We start from the raw sequence: 13907 nt of genomic DNA on the forward strand, positions 1-13907 counted from the left end.
AGGTCTCCCACATCGCAGGCTGATTCTTCACCAGCTGATCCATAAGGGAAGCCCAATATTAAAAGTCACCACTAAAAAGAAATGACCTATCAAGCCATGAAAAGACAGGAAGGAGCCTTAAATTCATCTTACTAACTGAAAGAAGCTAATACGAAAAGGCTACATATGGTATGATTCCAACCATATGATACTCTGGAAAAGGCAAAACTATAGAAAGAGTAAAAACATCAGTGGTTCCCTGGTCTTCAGGTGGAGCAAAGGAGACATGAACAGACAGAGCACAGGGTATTTTGAAGGCAATGAAAACTATAATGGCAGATACATGTCATTCCACTGAAGGTGTAACACAAAGAATGAACCCCAAAGCAAACTACAGACTTTGAGTAATGATGTATAATAATATTAGCTTATACAATATAACATGTACCACATTAATACAAGATGTGAATAATAGGGGTACTGTGTTTGGAGAGAAAGGGGGCATATGGGAACTCTCTGTACTTTCCATTCAAGTTTTATATAAACTTTGCTCCAAAAAATAAAATCTAATAATTAAAGAAAAGCAGGGAAATGGTAACAAAATTCAGGTAGGCAGCTACCAATCTGGAGGTGACATGAGATGAGAAAGAACACACAGGATGATACTGGTTCACTGGCAACATTCTAGTTCTTAAGCTGGATAGTGAGTGAATGAGTGGAATCAAAGAGACTCATTTTATCATTAGGTCTCACAACTTATATACTAATAAATATGCTTTTCAACTACTAAAGTCAAATAAAGAAAAATATTTTACACTGAATATATCTGTATATGTCCTTTTTTCAATTATGTTGTAACCAGAGAGCAGATGGTTTATACAATAAGGCACATATAACCACTTGTTAAACTTCCCATGAATATGTACTATAGGTAGGAAATGCAGTATAGCAGAAAGAATCCTGGGTTTAGCTGTAAAACTCCTCTGTTGTAATTATGATTCTCTTTAACAGTCATTCCTACATATGCCTAAGGGATCAGTTCCAGAAATTGTTACTGAAACCAAAATCTATGGATGCTCAGGTCCCTTACAGAAAATGACTAAGTATTTGCATATATCTATGCCCACTCCAGTACTCTTGCCTGGAAAATGCCATGGATGGAGGAGCCTGGTAGGCTGCAGTCCGTGGGGTCGCGAAGAGTAGGGCATGATTGAGCCACTTCACTTTCCCTTTTCACTTTCATGTGTTGGAGAAGGAAATGGCAACCCACTCCAGTGTTCTTGCCTGGAGAATCCTAGGGATGGAGGAGCCTAGTGGGCTGCCATCTATGGGGTCATACAGAGTCAGACACGACTGAAGCGACTTAGCAGATGCACATCTCTTTCATATACTTTAAATCAACTATATATATTACCTGTGCTGTGCTATGCTACATCGCTTCAGTCATTTCCGACTTGTTGTGACCCCATGGACTGTAGCCCACCAGACTCTTCTGTCCATGGGTCCTCCAGGCAAGAAAACTGCAGTGGATTGTCATTTCCTTCTCCAGTATATTACTTACAATACCTAATACAATGTAAATAATATGTAAATAGTTGTAAATACAATATAAATGCTATGGAAATAGTTGCCAGCATGTGGCAAATTCGAGTTTTGCTTTTTGGAACTTTATGGAATTTTTTCCTAAATACTGCTGATTTGTGGTTAGCTCAATCTGCAAATACAGAACCATAGAACGCAGAAGTGGCAGGTAAGGAAGGCTGATTATATTAGTTGGGTGAACTTGAGCAATCAAATTTAATCTATTTCTGGTTTTTCAAATGAAAATTATAATCATACCTTAGGTACTTTATGAGGAATAAATAACAGTATGTATAAGATATACATAAAGTAGAAACTGATACAATAAATGTACACAATAAATGTTAACCCCCTTCTCCTGGTTATATTCTGACGATTTTGAGAACAAGCACAGCAAAGAATTTGAGAGCACAGCCTAGAGCCAGAACAGAATGGATGGATTCAAGCCACAGCCTCGACTTCTGGTTGCAATATGACTACCGTATGTCTCTGTTTCGTTAAAAGGAAGGTGAAAGCAGCAATATTCTACAGTTTGAGGATTAAATTTTAAAAACTCATGGTAAGTTTATAGTGTTAGTATAAGTAATTTTTTAAAATCAGTATTATAATCACTCTTCAGCTGAGGTCACTGGAAAGAGCTTTACATTTAAATTGTTTTTCTTAAAATTCTAGCTGTGAGTTAATTTCTACACAGATGTAAATAATTCATCATGTGTTTTCAAGCATAAAATCCTAAAATAGAAAAAAGAAATTCATCTTGTCATGTATGAGGGCCTAGGAAACAACAAAAAAACGGAAATATGACAAAATCTAGTGAAGAATTGATAGAGAAAAGTGATGTTTAATATTTTAAATATTAAACAAATATAAAAAATATTTAATATTTTGTGACTTTAATGTGATTAAGCTTACACCCTTATAAAATGAGCTTATAAATCTTCATGTCAATTACAGTTTATTGACAAACACAAAAAAGGCAGCATATATGGGTATATTAAATATATAAACAGCTTTAAGTAAATTATTAAATTTACGTTATAGATCAGAATAAACTCTGCGACAGCCTTTAAAAATAAGATAGCAAGGTGGCTGAGTAGAAAGATGCTGAGCATACAAGCACAAGAAAATCAGAATTATTCACAGAACAACTATCAGTGAAACAGACTGGAACCTACCAGAAAAGATCTTTAACAACTGAAGATATAATGAAGATGGGCAGGAGGGGTGGAGTCACGGTACAGTCCAGACCATACCTTTGGTAGGTGAACCAGAAACAGAAGGCTAACTATAATTGCAGAAGTGAAGCGAAGTGAAATCGCTCAGTTGTGTTTGACTCTTTGCGACCCCATGGACAGTAGCCTGCACCAGGCTCCTCCATCCATGGGATTCTCTAGGCAAGAGTACTGGAGTGGGTTGCCATAATATAACTGCAGAAGTTCTCTCCAAAGGAGTCTGAGTCCCACACCAGGTTCCCAAACGTGGGTGTCCTCTGCTAGAAAAACCAAGCCCCTAGAATGTTTAACTTTGAAGACCAGTGGGGTTTCCTTTCAGGAGACCCAGACAGTTGTAGGAAAAAGAAGACTTCAGTCTTAAAAGAGCACACATACCCTGAAAGACTTGGGACAGAAGCAGTAACTTGAAAGGAGCCAGAGTTAGATCTGCTTGCAAATTTTGGAGTTCTGGAGAGGCAGGGAGCAAAAGAAGTTCACCCTGGGGACAGAGACACTGGCAAATGCCACCTTTGGAACTAATAGGACTAATACGTAGAATATGCTCTAAAATATACAGAATCAAATTAAATCTCTGTCCAGTTAGCTTAATTGAGAACCATATTGATGAAGCATGCTTGACTTTATTACTCACTGTGTACAACAGTGATTCAAAAATTTTTATAGATTGTAATCCATTTATATTATAAAATATCAGCTGTATTTCCTGTTCTCTATATCTGTAAAATGTTTTTTTTGTCATATTAACTACTTTGTTTTACATTTTAGATTCCATATCCAAGTGATAACATACAGTACTTGTTTTTCTCTAACTTTCACTTAAGCATAATACCCTCTAGGTTCATCCATGTTGTTGCAAATGGCAAATTTTCTTAAGCCTTTCTCCTACCCTACAGCTTCTGGGATTTCTACTCCAAAGCAAGGAAAACAGTTAGAAAATGGGGACTTGAGCTTGTCTACACACCAAAACACATTATACTATATTGTACCATCTTGTAAAACTCTCAAAGACATCTTGGTGAGGAAATGAATATGCTAGGGTTGAGCTGTCTCTGTTCTCCAGGACAGCTTAGTTCAGTAACAAGTCCATATGAATTTTCTCACCTTTAAAATGCCAAGTGATACTACTGACTTTGCAACTTACTGTGAAGGTTAAATGAAGTATTATATATAAACTCTAATTATGTGCAGAGCTAAGGACCAAAGAGAAGCATGCTCTCATCTGACAAAATCACGTAACACCTTACTATAAGGTTGAAAATGAATCTGTGACTGTAATAAATGTGTGATGTACACTATAATGACCTATAAAGTTCAAAATATCCACATTTTGCCTGTATTTGTAATGACGTATATTATAGTATTAGCAAACTAATGAAAAATGTTAATTCAAGCTGCAAATTAAAAATATATGAATAGCATCACTGTTCTTGGTTTAAAAAAAGAGCTGTGTTAACTGGCTAATCTAATCCGATCACAATTTTAACAAATCCAGTCATTTCAGATGACTAAACCCTCTGTGGTGATGTTTCATAAACAAAAACTTGAAATCATCAACTTAAAAATAAAAAGATTTAACAAAGTACTCTCAGCCAAATTAAAGCACTACTAATAGAAATCATTTTAATATTTTTACACAATTGAGAGTGGCAAGCTGCTGGGGGCAACTTTCTAAGTCACTCTGGGGTCTAAGTATATGTCCAGTCTCATTTAAATCACCTACAACTATAGTACAAATAAAATGAACATTCATAAGGCAAGATATAATCCTAAACTACCAAAGAAAGAACAATGGGCAATACATTTTCTAACAAATAATGCATAAATACTTACACCAAAAAATACCTAGGAGTCTTATAAGAGTAAGGTTGACTGGGATTTTCCTTTGTTAGACTATTATTTAAGGTTTTGTATTAGGCAGTAATGCTTGAAACTTTCTGGATAGCTTAAAAAAGGTCTTTTCTCATATGGTTAAAACAATAGTCTTCATACACTAAATTATAAATGGTATTTGGTTTGGGATCCAATCAATAAAAAGGTTCTACTTATTTTTAAGCAAAACAAAACTTTACTCATTTTTAAGGAAAACAAAATTCTGAGTATTTTCCTACAACGATTAACTTGAAAATTAAGGCAGTAATAAAAATTTGATAACTTCCTGCTGATGCAAAACAGGAAAACCCAAGCACTTTGACAAACCAAAATCATAGTCCCTTATTTATTTCCTTTTGAAGATATTTAGGATTAGCAGAAATAACTTGAAGGTACTTTTTTACAATTATACAATATTGAATTCTGTAAGTATTCTTTATGTTTAAATTTTAAAATTGCATAATTCTGCAGAATGTCACCATAAAAAGACTAGTAAATATAGAAATTGAAATCATTGACTAAGATTTACCAGAGTATATTTTTGATTAATTGGTTGATGCCTTCTCCCCTTTTTCCCATACCAGAGACGAGACATTTCCTTTCCAGGACAAATTAAGTTACACCATCTCCTAAGAACTGTTTTAAAAAGCATTCTTCCTCTGTCAAAGATCCATTTCCAGCACGAGAGCCCTACTACAGTGACAAAACAGTTTGCTGGAGACAACGATTTGATTGACAAGACAGAGAGCTAATCACTAAGTAGTATCCATTGCAAAGATAGTCCTGAGTGGAGACTGTTAAGCTGGGGAGGGAAGAGAGGATTTCCCATGTTTAAGTTTGGTTGCACTGTACCCAAATGTGCAAAGAAAGGACTCAAAGGTTTAAAGATACAGAGCATGTATTTCCAAACACCAGTACATTAAGAAATACACTAAAAATACCTGTCATAAAAAAAAGTAATCAGTACAGTTTCCAGAGTCCCTTCCAAAGTACACAAATGATTTCAATTAACATTTTATTGTCTGTTTCTACAGTCATAAAATCATTCCTTATTTATGTCTAAGAATCCTATAGCATTTCATCTTATGTATATTTTTAAGCATTAAAATATCCTTTGAGGACCCTTCAAACTTTCAGAGTGACTATCAAAATGAAGTCAATCTACTACAAATAAATCCTATACAAACATTCAGTGTGACCTGAAAATTCCTCTGAGTATCACACAGCCCATTTTTAAACTGCATTTCCTAATAGTTTCTTGAAAAAGTAATTATTATCTATTATGCCTAGGTATATACTTCACTAACAAGGGGTATCCTGAATGTAACTCAGTTTTTAAGATTAAATATTATTATGACTATAAACAAAAAATATCTAGATTACCTGACTTTTAACTAGAGGTAAATAATACACTGAATGTATTATAATGATACACTGAATATTTCTTCCATTTTAAATTAAACCTGCTCTTCCCCCTTTATCTTGCTGTGTGTACACACAAGGCCGCCCTTCACACATACACAACCACTTTTCTAGTATATGCACTGTACCATACCCACACCCCGACATCTCCTTTCTCCACACTCCAGGATGTGCATGCATAGGACACAGTACACCCCTGATGAACATCCACCCTGCCACTCACACCAGCCACCCCTATATCTCCCCAACCAACTCTACATCACACTTACCCTTAGATCTCTCTCCCACAATCCCTCATAGACACACTATAACCATCTCTACACCAGCTGTACAATACAGAGTCCTCTTACAAATACAGTGAACTGTGGTCACCAACCCCCATCCCTGCACTGCCTCACACATAAAACAAACATTAAATAATTTGGTGGTAGTGGGATGCTATTTTGAAAACCTATCATTACTTCCAGTCAGAATTTCTATAACTAAAAATATGCATACCAAAACATGGTTTAAATGAGATTTTTAAATATATATACACACATACACCATGCATCAGTTCAGTTCAGTGGCTCAGTCGTGTCCAACTCTTTGCAACCCCATGGACCGCAGCATGCCAGGCCTCGCTGTCCATCACTAACTCCCAGAGTTTACTTGAACTCACATCCATTGAGTCGGTGATGCCATCCAACCATCTCATCCTCTGTCATCCCCTTCTCCTCCTGCCCTCAATCTTTCCCAGCATCACGGTCTTTTCAAATGAGCCAGTTCTTCGCATCAGGTGGCCAAAGTATTGGAGTTTCAGCTTCAACATCAATCCTTCCAATGAACACCCAGGGCTGATCTCCTTCAGAATGGACTGGTTGGATCTCCTTGCAGTCCAAGGGACTCTCAGGAGTCTTTTCCAACACCACAGTTCAAAAGCATCAATTCTTCGGTGCTCAGCTTTCTTTATAGTCCAATACATCCATACATGACTACTGGAAAAACCGTAGCTTTAACTAGACGGACCTTCGTTGGCAAAGTAACGTCTCTGCTTTATAATATGCTGTCTAGTTGATTACAATACACACATATATATATAACATATATATATACACACCATGCATAGGATAGCCTATTTTGTCTTAGTATATATCCTCACACCTTCTTCCTAATACAGCTTTGATTTTGTTAAGGTATCTTTCAGCCATGTGTTTCTGAGAAAACTGGCTTCATGTTGAGACAGGATCAGCTCTTAAAAATCTAAACCAGTGGCTCCAAAATTTTAACTACGTCAGAATCACTTGGAACATTTGTTAAAACAGAAAACTGGGCTCCAAAACCAGTTTCTGATAAGTAGACTGCAGTAGAGCCTGAGAATAGACTTTTTAATTTTTTGGTGTGCCATAGCTTGTGGGACTTTAGCTCCCCCTACCAAGGACTGAACCTGGGTCCTCAGCAGGGAGAGCACAGAATCCCAACCACTGGACCACCAGTGAATTTCCTTAACTTTTAAAATAATTCCTAGATACTACTGCTGCTGCTGGTCTGGGGACTATACTTTTAAAAACAATTAAACCACAATGAACTATCATGTCACACCAGTTAGAACGGCTATTATCAAAAAAAAAAACAACAAGATATAAGAAACATGGAGGAAGCATGGAGAAAAGGGAGACCCTTGTGCACTATTGGTGGGATTCGATTGTATCGATAAACTGGTGTAGCTACTATGAAAAACAGTATATGGAGGTTCTTAAAAAAATTAAAAATAGAACTATTATATGATCCAGCAATTCCACTCCTGGTTATTTATCTGAAGAATGAAAACTAATTTTTAAAAAAGATGTATGTACCACCATAATCACTGCAGCATTATTTACAATAACTAAGATAAGGAAAAAGATATGGGAAAGATTAAAGGCAAGAGGAGAAGTGGGTGGCAGAGGATGAGATGGCATCTATGATTCAATGGACATGAGTTTGAGCAAACTCCAGGAGATTGTGGAGGACAGAGCCGCCTGGGATGCTGCAGGTCATGGGGTCCTGAAGAGTCAACTTAGTGACTGAACAACAAAGATATGGAAACAAACTAAGTGTCCATCAGTGAATGGATAAAGAAAATGTGGGACACATATGCAGTGGAATACTACTTAGCCAAAATAAAGATTGAAATCTCATCATTTGAGACAGTATTGGCTGGACCTTGAGTTCATTAGCTAAGTGAAACCTTCAGATAAATACCATACGACTTCATGTATATGTGGAATTTAAAACAACAATGAATGAAATTCATAGATAAAAGAGAACAGACTGGTGGTTGCCACTGGGGGGATGCTGGGGTGGGCAAAATCAATGAAGGCGGCCAAATTATAAACTATAAATAGGTCATAAGAACTGTACAGTCAACATGGAGACTATGTTTAATACTGCAACACGTATTTGAAAGTTGCTGAGAGTAGATGACACCACCCTTATGGCAGAAAGTGAAGAAGAACTAAAGAGCCTCTTGATGAAAGTGAAAGAGGAGAGTGAAAAAGTTGGCTTCAAGCTCAACATTCAGAAAACTAAGATCATGGCCTCCTTGTCCCATCACTTCATGGCAGATAGATGGGGAAACAGTGGAAACAGTGGCTGACTTTATTCTTCTGGGCTCCAAAATCACTGCAGATGGTGATTGCAGCCATGAAATTAAAAGATGCTTACTCCTTGGAAGGAAAGTTATGACCAACCTAGACAGCATATTCAAAAGCAGAGACGTTACTTTGTCAACAAAAGTCTGTCTCGTCAAGGCTATGGTTTTTCCAGTAGTCATGTATGGATGTGAGAGTTGGACTATAAAGAAGGCTGAGTGCCGAAGAATTGATGCTTTTGAACTGTGGTGTTGGAGAAGACTTTTGAGAGTCCCTTGGACTGCAAGGAGATCCAACCAGTCCATTCTGAAGGAGATCAGTCCTGGGTGTTCATTGGAAGGACTGATGTTGAAGTTGAAACTCCAATACTTTGGCCACCTGATGCAAAGAGCTGACTCATCTGAAAAGACCTTGATGCTGGGAAAGATTGAGGACAGGAGGAGAAGGGGATGACAGAGGTCGAGATGGTTGGATGGCATCACCGACTCGATGGACATGGGTTTGGGTAGACTCTGGGAGTTGGTGATAGACAGGGAGGCCTGGTGTGCTGTGGTTCTTGGGGTTGCAAAGAGTCGGACATGACTGAGCAACTGAACTGAACTGAAGAGAGTAGATTGTAAAAATATTTTATCACAAAATTTTAAGTATGTATTGTCTTAACTAGATTTACTGTGGGGACCATTTCATAATATGTGCAAATGTGAAGTCATAATGTGATACACCTGAAACTAATAAGTTATATATCATTTACACCTCAATTAAAAACGAAAAATCAACTGATCTAAGCTATTTTAAGTGTGATTTTTTGTTTCTTGAAGCCAAATGCTTCGTAATTAATGAATGTAATACCTACCTAGCATACATAAAATGAGCTCAGTAAATCTCCTTTCTATCCCTTCTTTTTTCATAATACTCAGAAAACATAATGTTAGGTCATTTAAATTTGGCTAGATACCCCAGAGCTTGAAGGAGGTATCAATTTAGCATTACAAAAGTAAAATGACAGACTATAAAAATGAAGCACTTTAAAAAAACATATTTTAATTTTTAAAATCATAAAACAGTCATTCATTATTCATCCCTTCTCACAATATAAATTAAGTAACATTTTGGATTTAATGGAAATTTTATAGCCTACAGCTTTTGGCTACCAACTGAGGACAAACATTAATAAAGAAAGCAAAGCATTGTTCAAAACTTTACAGATATTTAACATCCACAGCTAATATTAGTAATAGTCAAAACAGACCATAATTATTCTCGCATGCTAAATGCTAATATGAAAACATTTAATAGCCTAGAACCAGAGACCTACTCTACAGCACAGTACCAAACATATACTTCAAAATTTGCTAAGAAGGTTAATTTTAAGTTAAGTGTTCTTATTACAAAATAGTAAGAGATGAGAAACTTCTGGAGATGGCCAATGTTTATGGCAAAGGTTGTGGTGATGCCTACATGGGTATATTTGTTGTTGTTCAGTTGCTCAGTCATGTCCAACTCTTTGCAACCCCATAAACTGCAGCATGCCAGGCTTCCCTGTCCTTCACCATCTTCTGGAGTTTGCCCAGACTCATGTCCACTGAATGGGGGATGCCATCCAACCATCTAGTGCTCTGTCACTTCCTTCTCTTGCCCTCCATCTTTCCCAGCATCAGGGTCTTTTCCAATGAGTCTGTTCTTTGCATCAGGTGGCCAAAGTATTGGAGTTTCAGCTTCAGCATCAGTCCTTCCAATGAATATTCAGGATTGACTTCCTGTAGGATTGACTGGTTTGATCTCCTCGTAGTCCAAGGGACTCTTGAGTCTTCTTCAGCACCACAGTTCAAAAGCATCAATTCTTCTATGCTCAGCCTTCTTTACCGTCTAACTCTCACATCCATACATGACTATTGGAAAAACTATAGAGCTATGACTAGACAGACCTTTGTTGGCAAAGTGATGTCTCTGCTTTTTAATATGCTGTCTAAAAGTGAAAGAGAAGTCACTCAGTCGTGTCCGACTCTTTGTGACTCTATGGACTGTAGCCTACTAGGCTCCTCCGTCCATGGGATTCTCCAGGCAAGAATACTGGAGTGGGTTGCCATTTCCTTCGCCAGGAGATATTCCCAACCCAGAGATTGAACCCGGGTCTCCCACATTGTAGACAGATGCTTTACCCTCTGAGCCACCAGGGAAGTCACTCTAGGTTTGTCGTACCTTTTTTTCCAAGGAGCAAGTGTCTTTTAATTTTTTGGCTGCAATCACTGTCCACAGTGATTTTGGAGTTTAAGAAAATAAAATCTATTACTGTTTTCACTTTTCCCCCGTCTATTTGTAGTAAGTGATAGGACTGGATACCATGATCTTAGTTTTTTGAATGCTGAGTTTTGAGTCAGCTTTTCACTCTCCTCTTTCACCTTCATCAACAGGCTCTTTAGTTTCTCGTCGCTTTCTACCATAAGGGTGATGTCATCTGCCTATCTGAGGTTATTGATATTTCTCCTAGCAATCTTGATTCCAGCTTATGCTTCATCCAGTCCGGCATTTCACATGCTGCACTCTGCATATAAGTTACAGACGCAGGGTGGCTATATGTATGTATGTATATATATATATATATATACACACACATATATATAGCCTTGACATACTCCTTTCCCAATTTTGAATTAATTAGTTGTTCCATGTCAGGTTCTAAATGCTGCTTCGGGCTTTCCTCATAGCTCAGTTTGTAAAGAATCTGTCTGCATTGCAGGAGACCCCAGTTCAATTCCTGGGTCAGGAAAATCCACTGGAGAAGGGATAGGCTACCCACTCCAGTATTCTTGGGCTTCCCTTACGGTGCAGCTGGTAAAGAATTCGCCTGCAATGTGGGAGATCTGGGTTCAATCCCTGGGTTGGGACGATCCCCTGGAGAAGGGAAAGGCTACCCACTAAAGTATTCTGGCCTAGAGAACTCCATGGACTGTGTAGTCCATGGGGCCCCAAAGAGTCGGACATAACTGAGCCACTTTCACTCTGACTTTTCTTGATCTGTGTACAGGTTTCTCAGGAGGCAGGTAGCCTGGTATTCCCATCTCTTTAAGAATTTTCCAGTTTGTTGTGATCCACAAGTCAAAGGCTTTGGTGCAGTCAATGAAGCAGAGTAGATGCTTTTCTTATGATCCAACAGATGTTGGCAATTTGCTCTGATTCGTTTGCCTTTTCTAAATCCAGCTTGTACTACTGGAAGTTCTCAGTTTATGTACTGTCGAAGTCTAGCTTGAAAGATTTTGAGCATAATCTTGCTGGCATGTTAAGAGTCCAATTGTACAGTAATTTGAATATTCTTTGGTGATGCCTTTCTTTGGGATTGGAATGAACGGAGCTTTTCAGTCTGTGGCCACTGCTGAGTTTTCCAAATCTGCTGGCATAATGAGTACAGCACTTTAATAGCTTCATCTTTTAAGACTTGAAATAGTTCAGCTGGAATTCTATCACCTCCACTAGCTTTGTTCATAGTAATGCTTCATAACACGCACTTGACTTCACTCTCTAGAAGTCTAGCTCTAGGTGAGTGACCACACCATCATGGTTATCAAGGTCATAAAGACCTTTTTGTATAGTTCTGTGTGTTCTTGCCATCTCTTCATCATCTTTTCTGTTTCTGTTAGATTCTTGCTATTTCTGTCCTTTATTACTCCCATCTTTGCATGAAATGTTCCCTTGGTATTTCCAATTTTCTTGGAGAGATCCTCTAGTCTTTTCCTTTCTATTGTTTTCCTCTATTTCTTTGCATTGTTCACTTAAGGCTGTCTTCTCTTTCCCTGCTATTCTCTGGAACTCTGTATTTAGATATCTTCCCCTTTATCCTTTTCCTTTCACTTCTCTTCCTTTCTCAGCTATTTATAATGTCTCCTCAGAAAACCACTATTCTTTCTTGCATTTCTTTTCCTTGGGGATGGTTTTGGTCGCACTCTCCTGTAAAATGTTATGAACCTCTGTTGATAGTTCTTCAGGCACTCTGTCTAGCAGATCTAATCCTTTGAATCTATTTGTCACCCTCACTGTATAATCGTTACGTGATCTGCTTTAGGTCATACCTGAAAGGTCTAGTGGTTTTCCCTACTTTCTTCAATTTAAGCCTGAATTTTGCATGGATGTATATTTGTCTCCAAACTCAAGTTCCATATATTAAATATGAAGTTTTTTATATATCAATTATACCTCAATAAAGAGGTCTAAAAATAATCAATATGGAAATATTACACAAGACAATTTGTGTTAATTCATGTTTTTAATGTTTTGATTTACAAAAGTTCCAGATTTACCGAATTTCTTTTGGCGTTATGATCTGTAACCCTATGTGATTCAATTTGTTTACAAAAGTATATTCATTTTTAATTGCTTTTATGTGAGAAATGTGACCTCTGTTTAGTGACTCAGAGATAGAGACTACTTTTATTTTGAACAAAATCAATTCTGTATGGATTTTGCTGACTACGCTGAGAAGAGATCAGGACTTCTGCTTTGTTTTACATATTGACTCAGTTTTAATTTCGGCACTACTTGCTACTTTAATTAAAAACACACACACAGACACACACACAAACCATGTCTTTAAGAAAATGAACACCAGAATACTCATTGTCTGGTAGTTTAAGAAGTAAAACACTAACTATTCCTGGAACTGTTGGTTCTTAAAGTTGCAGCAATATGAAACTGTTAAGACTTCTCTGAGAAATATAATAATACACCATAGCAATAACTTAATGACAAATAAGAAAACAGAACTGATTCCACATGGTAATTATCACATCCAGGTGGAAAACCAAATCACTGAAGATATGATAAATTTTACAGTCTAAATTGCTAAGGTTAAGTTAAATATTTTAAAGTGTTTATAAAATTAAACAATAAAATTAATGTCAAAATGGGGAAATCCTATAAATGATTTACAAAATTACATCAGAAAGCAAATTCTGAAATATTTGGCATAATTACAAAACCTGTGTACAGGTTTATTTAATAAGTACCCAATAAATTTACATCTATACATATGTGCTAAGTCTCATCAGTCGTGTTCGACTCTGTGACCCTATGGACCATGGCCCACCAGGCTCCTCTGTCCATGGGATTCTCCAGGCAAGAATACTGGAGTGGGTTGCCACACCCTCCTCCAGGGGATCTTCCCGACCCAGGGATCGAACCCACATCTCTTGTGTCTCCTGCACTGGCAAGAAGGTTCTTT

At 37.3% G+C, this 13907-nt stretch overlaps 1 protein-coding gene across 11 annotated transcripts in view; it reads right to left on the bottom strand.

Moving 5' to 3' along the window:
* Positions 1-13907, bottom strand: part of OXR1 (oxidation resistance 1) — a 517492-nt gene that overhangs the window by 16021 nt on the left and 487564 nt on the right. The window contains exon 1 of one of the 11 annotated variants that reach the window (XM_069600392.1): positions 5191-5376. The exons of 9 other annotated variants lie outside the window; for them this stretch is intronic. In XM_069600392.1, the coding sequence (XP_069456493.1) occupies positions 5191-5313 (123 nt within the window). In that variant the 5' untranslated portion in view covers positions 5314-5376. Of the gene's footprint in view, positions 1-5190; positions 5377-13907 lie in introns of those variants that run through there. One more of the 11 variants, XM_070292511.1, reaches the window with a different exon arrangement.

The sequence above is a fragment of the Ovis canadensis genome, chromosome 9, assembly GCF_042477335.2.
Source record: "Ovis canadensis isolate MfBH-ARS-UI-01 breed Bighorn chromosome 9, ARS-UI_OviCan_v2, whole genome shotgun sequence".
Classification (NCBI taxonomy): domain Eukaryota; kingdom Metazoa; phylum Chordata; class Mammalia; order Artiodactyla; family Bovidae; genus Ovis; species Ovis canadensis.